This window comes from Scardinius erythrophthalmus (assembly GCF_964197995.2).
Source record: "Scardinius erythrophthalmus genome assembly, chromosome: 1".
Taxonomy (NCBI): Eukaryota; Metazoa; Chordata; class Actinopteri; order Cypriniformes; family Leuciscidae; genus Scardinius; species Scardinius erythrophthalmus.
The window spans coordinates 23,151,305-23,171,053 of NC_138221.1; the positions used below are offsets into that span (position 1 = coordinate 23,151,305).

The window sequence follows — 19,749 nt, forward strand, 5'->3', positions numbered from 1 at the left end:
AGTTTAGGCATGATTTCGAATTATCAGAATATGAACATTTTTAAACAGATTTAATTCCCGTCATCTTGCTATTTGTGTTCGTAAGATAGCATTGATATGAAACAGTAAACACTTCACACATTCACACGTCTAATAATTATAATTATAACAATTACATGAATTATATGGGATCAAAGCATATTAAACGGACACATATATATCGTAGAAACACATAGAATGATGTATGATGTTTTTAAGTCCGTTGAAAATTGTTCTTGAATGAGTTTTATGGATCTTGATAGGTAAAGTCTTTTTGGTGTGCAAAGTTTAGACATTCCAATCTGAGGTCATGGATAGTTCTTGCTGAAGAGAGGTTTTGTTCATCTCTCATGGGACCAAGATGGGGTCCGTTGGCCGCAGGGGTCAGCAGTACCATTTTCTGAACTGATCCGTCTTGCAAAACTATCAAACGTTGACCAGTTTTTCCTTAAGTTAACCAATAAAAATGTCTTTGGTAAGCAGACTTTCTGGAGACTGGATGATTTATGGCTCTGGTTCGTGAGGACTCTTGTGAGACCTTGGTCTCTGTCTTTCTCTTAACCAATCAGTAATTTCGGCAACAAAGATAGTATTGACCAGTTATTTCGTTAGTGCTGGGGGTCAGTTTTAAACAGCCCGACTGGTTGGCGCCTGGCCCCGATGACAAGATGGATGAGGATCATGAGACGTTCTGAACAAGTCCCCCCCCCCCCCCCCTCATTCATCGAGAAGAAGAGAATTTGAATTAATATTCAAAAAGAAGATGAGTCGGTGGTTGGTTCCTTCTCATTGTTGTTACATATCCCCCCTTCGGTCACTGATGGGTTGAGTAGAAGGCATCGGTGAACGCTGGAGAAATGAGTAGAGGAAGCAAACACAAACAGCAAACAACAAGACAACACCTCCATGACTGGTCACTTTACTGGTGCAGGGCATTAGATTACCTAGGCATAAACAGGTTCACTCTCTCAATATAGTTAATCACGTTGAATAAAGTTTAGTTCAATTTTAGGACGTTATCCTAATTTATTTTGGGATGGTGATTAATCAATTTTGTGACTAAATTTGATTTGTTTGTTTTCTTCTCTTCTAAATCGTTCTAGGCTTGGACCAATTTACCTTTCCATTTGTGATACGAATGATGCAGGGAGTTCTCTGGCTCACATTCGTTTTAAGGTGACTTACAAATATTAGGCGTGGTGTGTCAATCCTATTATTGTGACCTTGACCCTTATGGGGTGGACAGGCCTTTTACCTAATAAAAGAAGGAAAGGAAGGAAGGAAGAGGTAAAACAAAACAAAGCAGTTGAGTGTTCCTCCGGATATGACTTGTAACTACTGTTGCACAGCTAAGGTGTCAGGGATCATGATGTAATGAGAGGTGTTCTCAGGTGTACTTGTTGGATGGATAGTTACCATGTTTCCTATGGTAAGTGTAGCTAAGTTGTTAAGCTAGTTTCTGAAGTTAGTTTCTATCTGTGGGGGCAAACATGTTTGTTGCATGTTTTGCATGGCAGAGGTGGTTAACTTCTGTATGTTAGTGAGTATGTTAGGGGTGTTGTGTAGTACATGTATGTATGTATGCATGTATGTATGTATGTATGTATGGTCAGATCTGTTTCAGTCTGTTTCGCTCCCCCCTTTGCTTGATGGCTGAGCTTTGATGAGCTTGCTGCCTCTTTGCCTTAGAAAAGGGATCTTCTGTGATCTGCTGGGGTCAAACCAGTAAGGCAGGAAGTTCTCTGGCAGACATTGGGAGGCAGTTTGGCATGGCTGCGTGAAGCTGTGGTGCAAAACTTTGTCTCCGTTGTTGCATTCCTCCGATGATGCCTTCTGGTTGTAACAGACTTTCTGACCTTCGGTGCTTACTGTTGTTGCTGTAGCACACACATGGTTCTTGGGTTTGGAGCTCGTTTGGTGGTTTCTTTATGAGTGATGGGTAGCCAGGATGGTGTTTTCTGGTACCTCAGTGGTTGACTGTGAGAGACCACTTTGTTCTGTGTTGCTGTAGAACAAGTGGTTGTCATCTTCGTTATGAAGGTGTATCAGATGAATCGGTGGTCTCCCGTTCCATCCTGTTTTCTAGGAACACTTCCAGTCGCCTCATTAGTTGCTCCATGTCTTCTGAGGTTAAACTGTCTTGTTCTTGGGCATACTCAGTGCTGTGCTTAACTGAGTGGTGCCGAGGTGGGTTTCCTGAGAAGCGTGGCTGGTCCCATGACTTTTCCATGCGTTTGGTGTGGTAGCTGTCATCGGCATGGGAATCACGTTCTCTGGGCTTCTTACGAAGAACTGTGGTGTTGTCATGCCACTGGTTGTCTTCCAGTGCAAGGCTTGTGTCTTGGCTGAAGAAGTTTGAAACTGTGGATGTTTTCAAACCTTTCTTTGAGGACATCTTCTGTTTGATGTGGGCCTTGTGTGTCAGGTCACGTAGCTGCTGAATTGTCATTGTGTCTGCACAGGCCTCAAGACCAAGATGATGACTTAATCCGGGGTGCAGGTTTCTCAGGAAGAGGTTTTTGAAGTTCACATCCTCTTCTTGTTCAGGTGAGTTATGTGCACCAAAGAAGGCTTGTCGAAAACGGTGGTAGTAGGCTTGAGGAGTCTCTTGTCGACCTTGTTTGGTTTCCAAGGCGATTAACACACCGTGTTCCAACTCTGGGCCTGTGAATTCTTTTATCAGTGTCTCACATAGCAGCTGGTAATTTGACTTGACATGAGCAGGTTGTCGGTCTAGGAAGCTTCGTACCTCTGAACTGGATGTCGATCTGAGGAGGTAGAACCTGTCTCTGTCAGTCACATGTGGTCTCATCTCTAGGTGGAAGTTGATATCTCGGATGTGGGACTGGATGTCCGGGCATTCCGTGGAGTTCGGGTTGACCTGAGTGATATTCTTAACCAGCTGGTTGAGATCTTTAAAGGTCATCCCCTGTGCAGCTTTGGAGTCTGCCTGGATGAGTTCTCGTTGCTTGTTGGCAGTGAACGGTTCTGTGGTGAAGGCTGGTGATGTTTTGGGTTGTGGCCATTCACTTCTTTCTCTGTATGCCAGTTCTTGGATGGAGGACTCTGTTCTGCTCAGCAGTGGTGATGCTGAGGGAGGTCTCTCCCTTCTTGGCTCTGGTTTCTGTTGGAAAATGTGCTGGAGTTCATCTCTGACCGCGTAGAGCTCGTCGTTGGCGTCATCTCGCTGTTGGGTCAGATGGTCAATTTCAGCACTGCACCTTTCCAGGTGGTCTTTCAGAGCATTAATTTCAGAGTTCTTGTCTTTAATGTCAGCTTTGGCTTTCTCTAGCTGATGTTCAGCAGCCTGGAGTTGGTTTACCAGGTGCATCTGGACAGTCTTTAATTCTTGTTTGTCACGTTCAGTGACTGCAAGGGCTTCTTGGAGCTTGTCAATTTGTTTCTTTGTTTCTTGCTCCACTTCGTCAGGCACTTGAGCTTTCGCTTTGAGCTGGTCTGTGCAGCGTTGAGTGTGCATCAGCTCTCTCAGGAACTCAGCAGTCTGACGCTTGAAGTCGTCCTGGACTTTCACTTCCAGCTTGTCCATGCGGCTTTGAGCACGTGTCAGCTCCTCCTGAAGGTGGGTGATGTGCTTGTCGCTTAGTGTCAGCTGGGCTGTGAAGGCATTGCTTAGGGAACAGATGATCTTGGTTAGTTCCACGTGGTTGTGGTTCTGATTCTGGCTTGAATCATGTGTCAGGAGTCTTCTCAGAATTATGATTATTATTAAAAATAATAACAGTTCAATTGTCTTTGGTGTGAGGCAGTCTGTGATGCCTCTGAGCCAGGCGTCCACGTCAGTGGGGTTCGTCGTCCACGGCATGTTGGCACGCCGGGGTGAAGAGACTGACACAGATCTGTGTGGGGTGTAAGCCTGTATGGTTGAACAGCTAAGTGTCGTTTCAGTGACTGTACAACAATAGTGAAGTGTTGTAATGTCTAAGTGAAAGAGAGAAAAAGGTTAAAACAAATCTCAATTGAAATGTTTTTTTTTTCCAATGGGAGAAATATTTTTTTATAAATATTTTCTATCAATGAAAAGCTGGTTTAAACTCGTGCTGTGAGGACTATGTCACTCACTGAGTAAGGGAAAAAGAGAGAGAGGTTAAAACTAATGTCAATAAAACAAGAAAGAAAATTCTTAAGTGGGAGAAATATTATTTTTCTCGTAAATGCTTCCTATAGGTGAGAATCTGTTTCCAGAAAGGTAAACAATATTATTGTTTATGTTTACAAGGAAAAATAATACAATAATAATGCTGATACCTTTTTCCGAGTATTACAGGATTGACACCACACACCGTCAGTTGGACCGCTTACAGCTGGGATACTATGAAGGCGAGGGTTGCTCAACACTTGTCTCTGTTAACTGATCTTGGATAAGATGTTAAATTGTAAATTGTGTTTACAAAGACAGAGAGAGTATGGAGAACAAGAGAGGGTTTGATTACAAATCAAATACCTAATAATTGTTTTCTTTTGGAAAAATTATCTTTCTCTTTCTTTAGACTCGATTGATGGTTCTTCCAGATTTGTTTCCCACAAATGTGAAGGATGGGAACGCAGGACAAAACAGGAAGGATGTAGGAAGGAAAGGAGGGAAGGAGATTGGATCCACAAATGGCTCTGGAGCCTTTGTCAACCTACGAGTTTAGAATTGATAGTTGCCAACAACTAAACATTCACAAATAAAACTTTGTAAGAGAGGTTTATCTCTGATTTATTTGAAACTTGTAGTGAGATGCCAATGTCTCCTATTGAGGCTCAGGTGTTTCACTCCCAAGCTAGGAATCAAAAGAGAAATTTAGAAATTAGGAAAATTATGAAATTAGATTTATTAAAAATAAATCTAGAAATCATTAGAAATTACCTGTTTAGAAAAATAAAACTTAAATATTGATTTAATATTTCCCTTTTTTAAATCAAATTAGAATTTGGCAATTAATAATCATAAACCAGTATTTTCTTTTCAAGTAAAATGCAGGTAAATGAAATTAATAATTGTGAACCGAAATTTCCTTTTCACAGAAAAATATGGGTAAAGTATGAGACAGGTAAAATAGGAAAGAAGAAAAACCCAACAGGTGTAACAGGTGTTTAAATGGTTAAATCACTTTAACGTTGTTCAAACAGACACGGTATTTAACCACTGATGTTAATACTAATGACAAACGTAGATAATGCTTAAGGCTTTAGCATATAGGTTAGGCCTCAATGTAAACAACTACTTAGCTTAGCTTTAGCTTAGCTTAGCTTAGCCACAAATGGGTTTTGTTACAGTTTGTTTACACTGTGGCGTTGGTCAGAGTTCACCCGGAAGCGTTGGTTAAGACTTCCGTGTCACGATTGTAACTATGGCGACAAAACAAACGATAGTGGGCAAAAAGTGAATTGCAGTTTGTAAACAGTTATGCATGTTACATGAAATGTCGGCGCATTTCAACAATGTTCAAAGAAATATGCACGTACAGTTGATAATATTATGTGAAATGACGGCGCATTTCAAACTGTACAAATGGGACGCCACTCGTAGCTGTTTTTACGACGTGGGGCTTCACTCAGTTTGTTAGGAGTGAGATTAACTTTAAAGGGTCGCTTTGTGCTGTAATAGATGGAACAATTATAGCGATCTCTGTGGATCGTCTCTGTGCAATTTTATCTGAGCACACGAAGACAACAGGGTTTTTAACTGTTGGTTGAGTTTCAACGTCAAGCTTTACTTGAATACAACTTTAAATAATTCCTATTCAACTACACTCGGACATACGCAGTGTTTACACGAGAATTAATTGAACAGACACAGATAAGCTTATCGTTTATCACGGGAATTGCCGTGGGACACGCACGGACAACCTGAGAAATAAAGACTAATCTGTGAGGAGAATATTCGTCCCAGTGGAACACGCACTGAGTGACGATCAGATAAATAAGGACTAACGTTCACGTTAGACGAGGGACACGCTCGTCCGTCCTTTACATGGTTATTTTAATTACTGCAGTTTTAATTTCATTCAGCTCTCTGACTGATACAAACACACATAAGTTACAGCTTTGAAAGACGCTGGAACACGCAGACGTCAGTACGCTATAATCAAAGTATTTCAGAGATTGAGGGACACGCTCAATCCTTACCTTATCATTGTGTGAGATTTTATATCTTGGGTTATTTTACTGCAGTTTAAAATAAAATAACACGGGAAGGGAGGCAGACTAGGCTAGAGTAACAGCTCAAGCAGCAGACATCCATTCAAACAGAGCGCGCGGCGCGCGCTGCATACGTCATACACAGACTCTCAGAGGTTCGGATCTCTCATCCGCATGAAAATGAAAATATAAATTACTTCGTATATGCTTACAATTTAGGTTAAACTGCCCGCATTCTCCACCATAAATAATGTAGCGTTTATACGCCCACGTATAAATATAATTAATTATTATTCATAACGAATTATGATCAATAATTAATAATTTAATTATTTTCAAAATTTACTGTAACAGAATCAATAATATGATCATTTATCAGTTCATCCAATGAACAGAAGGCATAAACAATTATTAACTCTAGGAAATATAATATCTTCCTGGCCAAGAAAGAATAACCCCCTAACAGTAAATTAAGAAATAGGGTAAAAGCATAGGTAACTTTTGATCGAAGTTCAAGACAATAAATCTGATAAGCACATACACAAGTAATCTCTTTTCAAATACAAACAATACTTTATTGATTATATACTAACACATACAGCTAATCTCTAACACAAACACGACTCTATTGATTATCCTAACAACTAACACAAACACACGCGCACGCATACACACACATTCATACAGGTTGCAGAAAGGAAGAGAGTAATAAAGAAAGAAATACAAACAGAAGAATGAGTTTGGGAAGAATGGGTTTAAGGGTAAGAGGAAGGAAATTCCGAATTTCTATATGCACTTGTAAGACATGACCTGAACGAACCATCAATCATTAATTTAACCCTTCTATCGTTTCTTAGACAGGTTATTACATTTATCAAAACACCAGTTAAGATTTTAGTCTATAGGTAGTCTACTTGCGTCTTTGCTTTTGCGTTCCTTTTGGGAATTCCTTTGGTCAGCGTCAGGGTTCGTTCGTTGGTTATAGTCTCCTCGTGCCTGGATAGATGGGGGCGAGGACCAGTCACGTGTGGCTGGCGGTCGCGGATGGTTGATGCGTCTTTGAAGTTGAAAGCGTGCGTTGCAGCCGTGAATCGTGGAACGAAACTTTGCAGCAAAACTTAACTTAAAACCGAGACTTTCAATCGGAAAAGAAGAATAACACAAAAGAAAGAAGGAAAATAAGATACGGAAAGGAGCTAGATGACTGGAAATTGAATCTAACCCATATCTGATATTAATTTGGGTTGATCTGCTCGTTTGTTAACGTTACATGGTTACTAAAACCATCGTCTGCCATCTCCGTCTTTGTTCTGCACTCGTTGAGAGCTCCTGTATCAGAACATTTTGAACGAACTAACTTTTGAAATCCCGAGAGCGAACTTGGAGAGAGAGCCCAGAGAGTTTTGGGTCTAAGGTTTTTAACTAAAATTTGTCCTCCCCTTCTGAAGAGAGCGGACCAATTAGACACTGTTCTTTGTTTTCAAAGTCATAAATCATGTATTCCCTGAGGGGTTTTTCTAATGAAACTAAAAGACCAGATGCAGTTTAGGCATGATTTCGAATTATCAGAATATGAACATTTTTAAACAGATTTAATTCCCGTCATCTTGCTATTTGTGTTCGTAAGATAGCATTGATATGAAACAGTACACACTTCACACATTCACACGTCTAATAATTATAATTATAACAATTACATGAATTATATGGGATCAAAGCATATTAAACGGACACATATATATCGTAGAAACACATAGAATGATGTATGATGTTTTTAAGTCCGTTGAAAATTGTTCTTGAATGAGTTTTATGGATCTTGATAGGTAAAGTCTTTTTGGTGTGCAAAGTTTAGACATTCCAATCTGAGGTCATGGATAGTTCTTGCTGAAGAGAGGTTTTGTTCATCTCTCATGGGATCAAGATGGGGTCCGTTGGCCGCAGGGGTCAGCAGTACCATTTTCTGAACTGATCCGTCTTGCAAAACTATCAAACGTTGACCAGTTTTTCCTTAAGTTAACCAATAAAAATGTCTTTGGTAAGCAGACTTTCTGGAGACTGGATGATTTATGGCTCTGGTTCGGGAGGACTCTTGTGAGACCTTGGTCTCTGTCTTTCTCTTAACCAATCAGTAATTTCGGCAACAAAGATAGTATTGACCAGTTATTTCGTTAGTGCTGGGGGTCAGTTTTAAACAGCCCGACTGGTTGGCGCCTGGCCCCGATGACAAGATGGATGAGGATCATGAGACGTTCTGAACAAGTCTCCCCCCCCCCCCTCATTCATCGAGAAGCAGAGAATTTGAATTAATATTCAAAAAGAAGATGAGTCGGTGGTTGGTTCCTTCTCATTGTTGTTACAAAATCCTGCCTAAAACTGTTGCATCTGGTCTTTTAGTTTCATTAGAGAAACCTCCCAGAGAAGACATGATTTATGACTTTGCAAACAAAGCAGCAGTCATGACATATTTGTAGGAGTAGCCTAACAAACCTTTTTTGTTTTAAAAAACCCTTTAAAAACCAGCGCAGAGCGTCGGGGAGGTCGGAGTTCAAAAGTTAGTTCGTTCAAAATGTTCTGATACAGGAGCTCTCAACGAGTGCAGAACAAAGACGGAGACGGCAGACGATGGTTTAGTAACCATGTAACGTTAACAGACGAGCAGATCAACCCAAATTAAGAGCAGATATGGGTTAGATTCAATTTCCAGTCATCTAGCTCCTTTCCGTATCTTATTTTCTTTCTTTCTTTTGTGTTATTCTTCTTTTCCGATTGAAAGTCTCGGTTTTAAGTTAAGTTTTGCTGCAAAGTTTCGTTCCACGATTCACGGCTGCAACGCACGCTTTCAACTTCAAAGACGCATCAACCATCCGCGACCGCCAGCCACCACGTGACTGGTCCTCGCCCCCATCTATCCAGGCACGAGGAGACCATAACCAACGAACGAACCCTGACGCTGACCAAAGGAATTCCCAAAAGGAACGCAAAAGCAAAGACGCAAGTAGACTACCTCCAGACTAAAATCTTAACTGGTGTTTTGATAAATGTAATAACCTGTCTAAGAAACGATAGAAGGGTTAAATTAATGATTGATGGTTCGTTCAGGTCATGTCTTACAAGTGCATATAGAAATTCGGAATTTCCTTCCTCTTACCCTTAAACTCATTCTTCCCAAACTCATTCTTCTGTTTGTATTTCTTTCTTTATTACTCTCTTCCTTTCTGCAACCTGTATGAATGTGTGTGTATGTGTGCGCGTGTGTTTGTGTTAGTTGTTAGGATAATCAATAGAGTCTTGTTTGTGTTAGTTATGAGTTAGTATATAATCAATAAAGTATTGTTTGTATTTGAAAAGAGATTACTTGTGTATGTGCTTATCAAATTTATTGTCTTGAACTTCGATCAAAAGTTACCTATGCTTACCCTATTTCTTAATTTACTGTTAGGGGGTTATTCTTTCTTGGCCAGGAAGATATTATATTTCCTAGAGTTAATAATTGTTTATGCTTTCTGTTCATTGGATGAACTGATAAATGATCATATTGTTGATTCTGTTACAGTAAATTCTGAAAATACTTAAATTATTAATTATTGATCATAATTCGTTATGAATAATAATTAATTATATTTATACGTGGGCGTATAAACGCTACAATGTCCATGATTTGTGTGTGTCTGTGTGTAAGTGTTCACAAAGCAAATGGCCAAACCTTATTCAAGTGAAGGATTGTTTGTTTCTAATTAACTTTAGTCAGATGTATTTGTAACTGTTATCAACTGTATTCTTTTTTGTTTCTTAAAGTGACCAAAGCCTTGTTGTATAAGCGGCCCCTAAGTTAATAACTAATGATCTTTGCAACGGAAGTGAATCAATCAAAACTAACTTTAGCTGGACAATAACTTTATTCTAGAGCTGCTATAAAGCAAAAACAATCTCTGCCACTTTAATTTCCTATTATCACTGTAAAGCGGCTTTGAAACAATCTATATTGTTAAAAGCGCTATATAAATGAAGGTGACTTGACTTATACCTGTTTATTTGTTTGTTTGGTTGTTTACTTATTTTCTTTTCACCCTGTATGTATCATAAAAATTATAAATAAATCATACAAAAAAGAAAAAACATATTCAGTGACCATAACTCGTTATTCAGCTAGAAAAAAATAATTCTAGAGAGGAGATTTTGATAAATATATGCACCACATTACACATTCATTATAATTTTCAATGTTCAATATTTGATGCATGTTTGAATAAATCAGTAAACTTTTTTTGACAGCCACCATAGAAATATGATTATGTAATTGTAAAGTTAGTATAACTTTATTATTATTTAAAAAACATCCTTGAATGTAATTTAAGTGTTTGTATACAAATCAGTAAATTTTAACCTTCAATATTATATTAATGTAGTACAAACGGACTCCCATGTTTACAGCATTATTTGAGAGATTTTCTTTCCTTGAGAACATTTGCCCTGTACTTCATCGGATATATACAGTATATCCAAAACAATCGATATTGAATCATGTCAATACTCAGCAAACTATTGAGAAATGTCAAAATGTTTGGTAACATGGTTGCAAAAAAATGTGAGCCAGTTATAAATGTAAAATAAAACAGCTAAAATATTTAGTTGGACCTGATGTTGACAATCAATAAAACAGTTTCTCAAACCTCCCTTTACTGACCATTTGTGGTAAACTAACAAGACAGAAAATATTCTTCTATTTCATAGTTTACCTGTTTATCTAAAACTGATGAAGTTCTTGAATGTTTCTAACATGAATGTTCTTCAGCATCACGAATGAATGAAGAATAAACACCAACCTCTTTGTTCTTCAGGATCTTCAGTGTGTTTCATTCTGCAGGGTTCTGGATCACTCATGTTCTCACTGTCCTCTTTAATAAACTCAGTCTTTACAGATTTCAGCTCTTCTTGATGCTCTGTGCTCGTCTTCACTTGTAGACTGATGGGAATATTCCAGCGTTTATTGGAGAATTACAGTAGGAGGAGCTTCACTGATGATGTGATTGCTGTGGGAGGGGCTTCACTGATGATGTGTTTGATGTGGGAGGAGCTTCACTGATGATGAATTTCACTGTAGGAGGAGCTGAAAATCAAAGTTATCAGTTACTGAGTTTGTTTTAATACTATGACACATCTAAGCATTTATGTCTGTATCTCCATATAGAAACCAACAATTACTCTGTCTATTGACACCAATGAAATGAGCTTTAAGTGTCAATCTACAGGAGACCTGAAAACATCAGCATAATAAATGAGGTGAAAACAGGAACTATTGTCATGAAATAAAGAGTGTTTTCAGCAGATCTGTTAATATTGATGAGCCTCAGACTATCAACACTCATTCAACAAGCCATTCAGGATCATCAGCAGATCATCTCACTTTATTCTGAGTGTTTGCTGTTAGAAACACATTATTTGACTCAGGATACATGATAAAAGCTCATTAAACTGCTCAATTGAAAGATGATAGTTATTTCTCTCAATATGACATAGATAAAACACCAATAATACAAAAACAAACACTAATGCCACTCATCTTCAACCACTACAGCAACATAACTATGAACTGAAACATGGTTTGATTTTATGATAACTACATTCATTGTATTAAGGTAATTAGATCTCTAACACGTAACAGTTTTTATGTGCAGAGACTGACAATCTTCAATGACAATTAGATGATTATCTTTGCTTAATGTTGCGAACAGCAGCTTAGCTAGTTATATTCCTTTTGCTTCTCTGTTTTATCTCGGGGTGCCCATCCTGAGGTAACTAGAGAGTATGTCAGTCCAGTCAAGTCTTATGAAGACTTGAGATGCCCAACACCTGTGAAGAGACCAACTCTTGACAGCACTTCAGATGACGCCAACTCTGAATCAACGTGATCTCATGAGAATGTGTGTGCATTTTTACATAAAGTGTGGTTATACCACATGTACATTACATAAGCCTACACATATGTATGATTGTGTAATTATAAAGTTAGTATAACTTTATTATTATAAAAAAACATCCTTAAAAGTAATTTAAGTGTTTTGTCGTGTTGGGGCAGGGCTTTTTACATGTCTCAAAACAAGTAACAGATAAAATTGAAATATTTATGGACAATCTTTTAGTTGAACGACGCCGGAAAAGTCCATAAAGCCAAGAAAACGGAGAAGAGGAAGCATCTTCATATTACATATCAATGTTTTCAGTCACATTTATTACTTCCCCGTCACGGTGCGATGGATTCACAATTAATACCGTTCCCAATTATCTTAAAACCATACTCAAAGTTTATTGAGATAATCTCGCGGTAACTAAAGAGCCTATCCTTTAGTCGTGTCCTCAAGAAGTTAGATGATCAGTTTATACAAGTTAATATTCTATTATAAAAATTATAGATTGATTACCTATCTTAATCTATCTTTTTTAGTACTTCTTTAACCTTTTTTAAAATATAACAACAACCTTGTTACATGCTGCCTCTTTGACTAGGGTTTATGATCAAATCAGAACACATGGCAGTTATTCTTTTATCAAAAGAATGCTCACCCCTCGTGCGTTTCTTCCAGAAAGGATTTCCTGATCCAGAAAGAAGAAAACTGTACTCAATAATCCAAGGTTCAGTCAGATGATTATAATAAATGTTTTAACAAACTTTATTCAAATAATCAAATGAAAAGAAAACTTGTTACAGATTATAAATTAGTACTAACTAACAGATGTAAAAATAGCTAAAGCTAGCAGGCTTCTTGAGTCTAGTAACAGCTGGCATACTAGATTGAGGGTAGCAAAGAAGAGCAATAAAGCTTCCTTTGTTTGCTTCTCCACTCACATTTTACAGCATAGCTCTAAGCAGACTTTCTAACAGTCTTTGATTCTAATCTTCCTCAAAAGCTCAAGCATTTCTGCTTCTGACATCTCACAGAAAGTGGGTGATTTCCTGTTCTGTTGTTTAGTTCCAGAAACAGCCGTTGTGTAGGAAATGTCATTCTGATATGGGCCTCTCACTACAACGGCAAGCAGATGATACGAGTTCTCAGACAAATGTCTCCATGAATAAAGTCCATGAGTAACTGAATAAAAAAGTTAATAAACATTGTACGAGGGTTTATGTTAGAAAGCCAATTTGAATGCCCCAATTGTGAAATATTACATTTGCAGGAGAGATTTGGACCGCTTGACGCATGATTAAAACTGGCCTTGCATCGGCCCAATGACAGAGACAGTATAAAAGGCTTTGTTCCCTGTTTCTGAGCGCCGCAATTTCAGTTGAAGACCTACACGCTTTTCTGTTATTTTTTCCCTTTTTTTGAATTTATTGTCTTGGTATTATTCAGAATTTTTCTAAACTAAAAAGAAAACATTTTGTGGTGATTCAGAAAACTGTCCAGACAAGTGAAGGGTTGGGGTCAGAATCCCTTGCCTCTTCAATTTAAATTTACATATATCATTTTGAATGATTACTTTATTATTCTTATTAACAATTCAATAAACAAGTATATGCATGTTATCCTGAGATACAGAGAGCAGCGGGAAGGAATTTGTACTCAAGTGTTGCGTATACCTTCATTCATCTGCATCTATATATGTATATCTTGGTTGACTTGTATAAGTTCAAGGGTCAATTTCTAATACATAAATTTACCTGATTTTTAATTAAGTTTACATCCTCATGTGCATTTTTCTAAGGAGTAAAGGGGGATATTATCATTCCTGCTTTCTGAGGAGTGAAATGTTTTATCAGCCTGTTATGTTGGACTGCTCATCTGATAATGGGCTCAGGCCTTCTTCAGCCTTGAAAAGAACTGTTGTTCCTTGGTGCTGTGTGTGTGTGTGTTTGATACTCTCTACAGGTTCTTAACACTGTGATATACGACATATAGACACGAATACGCTTTCCTCGGACCCTGGAAGGTCACCCTGGACGTAAATCTTGGAATTGAGCACCAACTGTTTTGATTAATGATGATATACCCATTTATCTATTAAAAATGTATTCATGTTTAGACTTTATGTTCGCTTAGCCAATCAGAAGTCAACGATACATGATGATGTCATGTATGTCCTTGGTAAAGGAATTATTGGTGTGAGATTTTGTGTAAGGTAGAGTTAGCTTGCGACCTCCTCGTGAGACTTTGACGCTGGCTCTACCAACTTAACTGCAAACTATTCTTCAGTAATTTTTTACTTATTTGATTGAACTTCACGACTCCTGGTCTTCTTTCATCATATCTGATCTCTGGGTCTAAACTGTATACCCCTACACAAGTTTCAAGTTATAATTCCTAGAAATATCTTTAATTTGATGAAGTTTGGATTTTGATACTTGCAAACACACAGTGAAACGGATCAGGACTTAACTGGTTAAACCCTGAAACAACATCTAGCATCTTTAAAGTCCCTGTAAAGGCAATTCTAAAAAATAATTCTAAACACATTATAAATGTTAGAAATGTATTGCTAAAACATATTACAAAGACTGTGAACTGTGAAGTACTGAATTGTGGATTTAGACCGTTAAACAGTTTCACCATTGCTGTGTTCCGGAATTTTTTAGGCGGGGCTAAAATGGAGCCCCTGTGCTCCTGGACACGCCCCTACTTGATGACGCACTGGAGCCCCTGAGCTCCTGGACACGCCCCTACTTGATGACGCACTGGATCCCCTGAGCTCCTGGACACGCCTCTACTTGATGATGCACTGGAGCCCCTGAGCTCCAGGACACGCCCCTACTTGATGACGCACTGGAGCCCCTGAGCTCCTGGACACGCCTCTACTTGATGACGCACTGGAGCCCCTGAGCTCCTGGACACGCCTCTACTTGATGACGCACTGGAGCCCCTGAGCTCCTGGACACGCCCCTACTTGATGACGCACTGGAGCCCCTGAGCTCCAGGACACGCCCCTACTTGATGACGCGCTGGAGCCCCTGAGCTCCTGGACACGCCCCTACTTGATGACGCACTGGAGCCCCTGAGCTCCTGGACACGCCTCTACTTGATGACGCACTGGAGCCCCTGAGCTCCAGGACACGCCCCTACTTGATGACCCACTGGAGCCCCTGAGCTCCTGGACACGCCTCTACTTGATGACGCACTGGAGCCCCTGAGCTCCAGGACACGCCCCTACTTGATGACCCACTGGAGCCCCTGAGCTCCTGGACACGCCCCTACTTGATGACGCACTGGAGCCCCTGAGCTCCTGGACACGCCTCTACTTGATGACGCACTGGAGCCCCTGAGCTCCTGGACACGCCTCTACTTGATGACGCACTGGAGCCCCTGAGCTCCTGGACACGCCTCTACTTGATGACGCACTGGAGCCCCTGAGCTCCTGGACACGCCCCTACTTGATGACGCACTGGAGCCCCTGAGCTCCAGGACACGCCCCTACTTGATGACGCACTGGAGCCCCTGAGCTCCTGGACACTCCCCTACTTGATGACGCACTGGAGCCCCTGAGCTCCTGGACACGCCCCTACTTGATGACGCACTGGAGCCCCTGAGCTCCAGGACACGCCCCTACTTGATGACGCACTGGAGCCCCTGAGCTCCTGGACACGCCTCTACTTGATGACGCACTGGAGCCCCTGAGCTCCTGGACACGCCCCTACTTGATGACGCACTGGAGCCCCTGAGCTCCTGGACACGCCTCTACTTGATGACGCACTGGAGCCCCTGAGCTCCTGGACACGCCCCTACTTGATGACGCACTGGAGCCCCTGAGCTCCAGGACACGCCCCTACTTGATGACGCACTGGAGCCCCTTAGCTCCTGGACACGCCTCTACTTGATGACGCACTGGAGCCCCTGAGCTCCTGGACACGCCTCTACTTGATGACGCACTGGAGCCCCTGAGCTCCTGGACACGCCCCTACTTGATGACGCACTGGAGCCCCTGAGCTCCTGGACACGCCTCTACTTGATGACGCACTGGAGCCCCTGAGCTCCTGGACACGCCCCTACTTGATGACGCACTGGAGCCCCTGAGCTCCTGGACACGCCCCTACTTGATGACGCACTGGAGCCCCTGAGCTCCAGGACACGCCCCTACTTGATGACGCACTGGAGCCCCTGAGCTCCTGGACACGCCTCTACTTGATGACGCACTGGAGCCCCTGAGCTCCTGGACACGCCCCTACTTGATGACGCACTGGAGCCCCTGAGCTCCTGGACACGCCTCTACTTGATGACGCACTGGAGCCCCTGAGCTCCTGGACACGCCCCTACTTGATGACGCACTGGAGCCCCTGAGCTCCAGGACACGCCCCTACTTGATGACGCACTGGAGCCCCTTAGCTCCAGGACACGCCCCTACTTGATGACGCACTGGAGCCCCTGAGCTCCTGGACACGCCTCTACTTGATGACGCACTGGAGCCCCTGAGCTCCAGGACACGCCCCTACTTGATGACGCACTGGAGCCCCTGAGCTCCAGGACACGCCTCTACTTGATGACGCACTGGAGCCCCTGAGCTCCTGGACACGCCCCTACTTGATGACGCACTGGAGCCCCTGAGCTCCTGGACACGCCCCTACTTGATGACGCACTGGAGCCCCTGAGCTCCTGGACACTCCCCTACTTGATGACGCACTGGAGCCACTGAGGCTGCCCCTCCCCTATCAGTTCCCGCTCAATCGCGAGTACTATTACTACACAGCCTACAGTTTGCTAACTTTCTATGCCTTCGTCACGGAAAGGCATATTACCTGATGCAATCACTTACAAAACAGATCTTATTTAAATTTATGAACAACAATCATATCAACAAGAGGTGGATTAATTTTGCAAAGAGCCACCTTGATGGAGAGCTGAGGATCACCACCAGCACCTGCCTCTGTAATGATCTTTTTACATAGGATAGTTTTATAAACTTTTGTCGGAGACAACTGGAATTTACTGATAATCAGCTGTTACTGGTGAATGGGGCCAAGCCGACTATCTCCCGCCTCGGCGTTCATCCCCTGTAGCGCCGACAACTGGAGCCATCATCGGCAGTGCATGCCCACGAGTCAACTTTCCCGCGAGTGGGTGTGGTTTCAGCGGAGCCAGCGGACACGCCCCCAGCGTTTGAGAGTAGAGACCACTGCTAATTTTTTCAAGATTTTGATTATTTTATTAATTTGGCTGCTTTTTTATCATTCAAATGTGGCTGGGTGGCTAATAACACATTTTTCTGTGCTGTGACAAACTCAAAACACATAGGCCTACTTAATTTTGACTTTACAGGGACTTTAACCTACAGGTAAGGGCTATTTATAATTGCAACAGGTTGTGGGAATGAAATTACCTGAGATACTTGAAATATGAATATTTTCATTCTGGGTTAAAAAACTGATATGCCTTTTACTGAAAAAAAAAGTTTCTGGACATCAAGTTTTAAAGATATACTTTTTTTATATTCCTAGATGTATTTGTTGAACTGTTTCTTTTCTTATACAGTTATTGCTAAACTAAAGTACCATTTTCAGTTTAGTGTTACGTTTGTGGCGAAATAATATATTACTGTCAAATGTATGCCAGATAATACAAATACTCTAGTTCACTGTTCATGTCTTATTAAGGGATAAGTCTGAAACACGGCATAAAATAATTCTATCAATTCACTCAGGGCTAGTAGAAGCTATACAGCTGTATTACAGACACACACCCATGTGGAGAAGAGGAACTTGCTCATTAGAGTCATAACGTGGATCTAAGCGAGTTCACACCGGATTCACAAAAGTTTGTCCTGATAAATGGAGCAGTTCCCACTTTAAAAGATTAATGACTAAGAGATGTCTTACAGAGAGCTCAACTTTGTTATATTTTGTTTTACGGTGTGTACTTTACTCTTAACACCTTTTACCTATTTATTTATTATTCTCAGGTAAGGTAAAGAAAGTCAAATCTGACCTAAACCGTAAGCATTCAAAAGGTACTTATAATTTGGTCAGAAGACTCCTCTGTGGTATGTTCTCATTAAAGTCTTCCAGCATCATAAATCTCAGAAGGCAGATTTTGTAATCAATTTCTATTAATTAAATCAAATAAATTTCTTTTAATTGGTTACTTTTCTTTTTATAATAAACAAAAATATAAAGGCAAATAGAACTTCATCGTTTAAGTATAAAATACAATAGTCATGTTTTGAAACAAAGGTGTAGTAAGCTCTTGGCTTCTTATCTTCTGCTCGGGGTTTCTTGTCCCCAGCTCTGGGCTTCTAGGCGTCGGGGGCTCTGGCGTATCAGTATCCCGCGAGGTAGTCAGTTCATCAGTCTTTTATACTCCTTGTTTACAACTGGCATTTGGTTGACACTCCCCCAAAGTTTCCCAGATCCTTCTTCAGTCAGGTGCAAGCGGTCCACCTCTTGATCAACTCAACTAAGATGGCTGAGTTAATTTACAGTTCTAGGAGTCTAGCGCACACACATAATCACACTTTTCTGCTCCTCTTAAAGCTAGGGTAGGTAATCCTGTTCAGAAACACTTTTTTTATACTGGGTGAAATGGTCCTTCCATCCTGAGAGTAGTCAATACATTATGGGTTCGGAAAAAGGAATGAAAACAATCAGACCTCTGTAGCAGCTGCAGGACAGTAAAAACTCTGACCAATCACTGCCACTCGGTCCGAGTGTAAAGAACCAATCAGATGCCTTCATGTCTCATGGCCGCGCCCCACTGCGTGCGCTGCCCTGCGTGCACTCATCACATGTCACCGTTCCCGGAAATATTCAGCTCACTACACCGAGTAAGCAGGAGTTTGCGGCACAATGGCTGAGAAAATGCAGCAAAAAGTACCAATGCCTGCTTTGCTACTTTGCTAAACTACTTCCTCGGACCCTGCCCGCACTCTTGAACGGCCTCCTCTGCTTCGCCCTCGACCCCGGAGTGGACCTGTCCTCGAACCGACGATGCGGTACTTGTCACCGGAGTGTAGTCCTCATCAGAGTCAACAATGTTTTCATCATGGAAACTCTTACATGCAAAACACCGTATATGTTATGACTCTTACACGAAATTCACCTTCATCACAGTGATGATGGTAATGGAAAAATGTGTATCAATGCAACCTAGCTTTGCCTTATAAATATAGCTCGTTACCTATAGCCTAAATATAGCTTGTTACCGAATCAAACAAAATATATTTTAAACTTTACCAGTATCGATATGCTAGCTTGATAGTGAGCATCATATTTGTTTATATTCATAGTGATAAAGTTAGGTATTTTATTACATGTGATTCTGACATGATGTCACTGCATTCACTGCGCTCCTCTTCACTCGTCTCAGGTAAATAATAAATGCGTCTTCCAGCTGAGCCTGAGCGTTTGGTGTCGCGCGTTCATGTGTTTTGGGGGCGTGGCTTTGGAAGGAGCTCAGAAGGGAGGGGGTGGAGTGAATGGAAATAATGAGCTGTGTTTGCAACAGTCGTGAGAGGTCTACAGACACTCGATTTTTATACTTTCTTTTTCAGAGTACTTACATTTTAATTATGTATTGGTATATAAAGACAGTTTAAACAAATTTGGAATGTGTTTTTTTTTTAGAAAAATCCTACCTACCCTGCCTTCAACATAAGTTGGCACAGTCACAT

The 19,749-nt window shown here is 40.9% G+C and overlaps 2 protein-coding genes across 2 annotated transcripts in view; one reads left to right on the forward strand and one right to left on the reverse strand.

The window, feature by feature from the left end:
• LOC308697440 (uncharacterized protein) overlaps positions 1-13,104 on the reverse strand; it is a 29,057-nt gene extending 15,953 nt beyond the window's left edge. Inside the window, exons 1-2 of the mRNA XM_081376673.1 lie at positions 12,724-13,104; positions 10,986-11,269 (exon numbers count right to left, since the gene is read on the reverse strand). Of these exons, the coding sequence (XP_081232799.1) occupies positions 10,986-11,043 (58 nt within the window). The 5' untranslated portion in view covers positions 11,044-11,269; positions 12,724-13,104. The remainder of the gene's footprint in view (positions 1-10,985; positions 11,270-12,723) is intronic.
• Positions 13,105-13,430: 326 nt separating this feature from the next.
• Positions 13,431-19,749, forward strand: part of LOC308697603 (uncharacterized protein) — a 641,328-nt gene continuing 635,009 nt past the window's right edge. The window contains exon 1 of the mRNA XM_081376953.1: positions 13,431-13,569. The gene's annotated coding sequence lies outside the window, so the exon portion shown is untranslated. The remainder of the gene's footprint in view (positions 13,570-19,749) is intronic.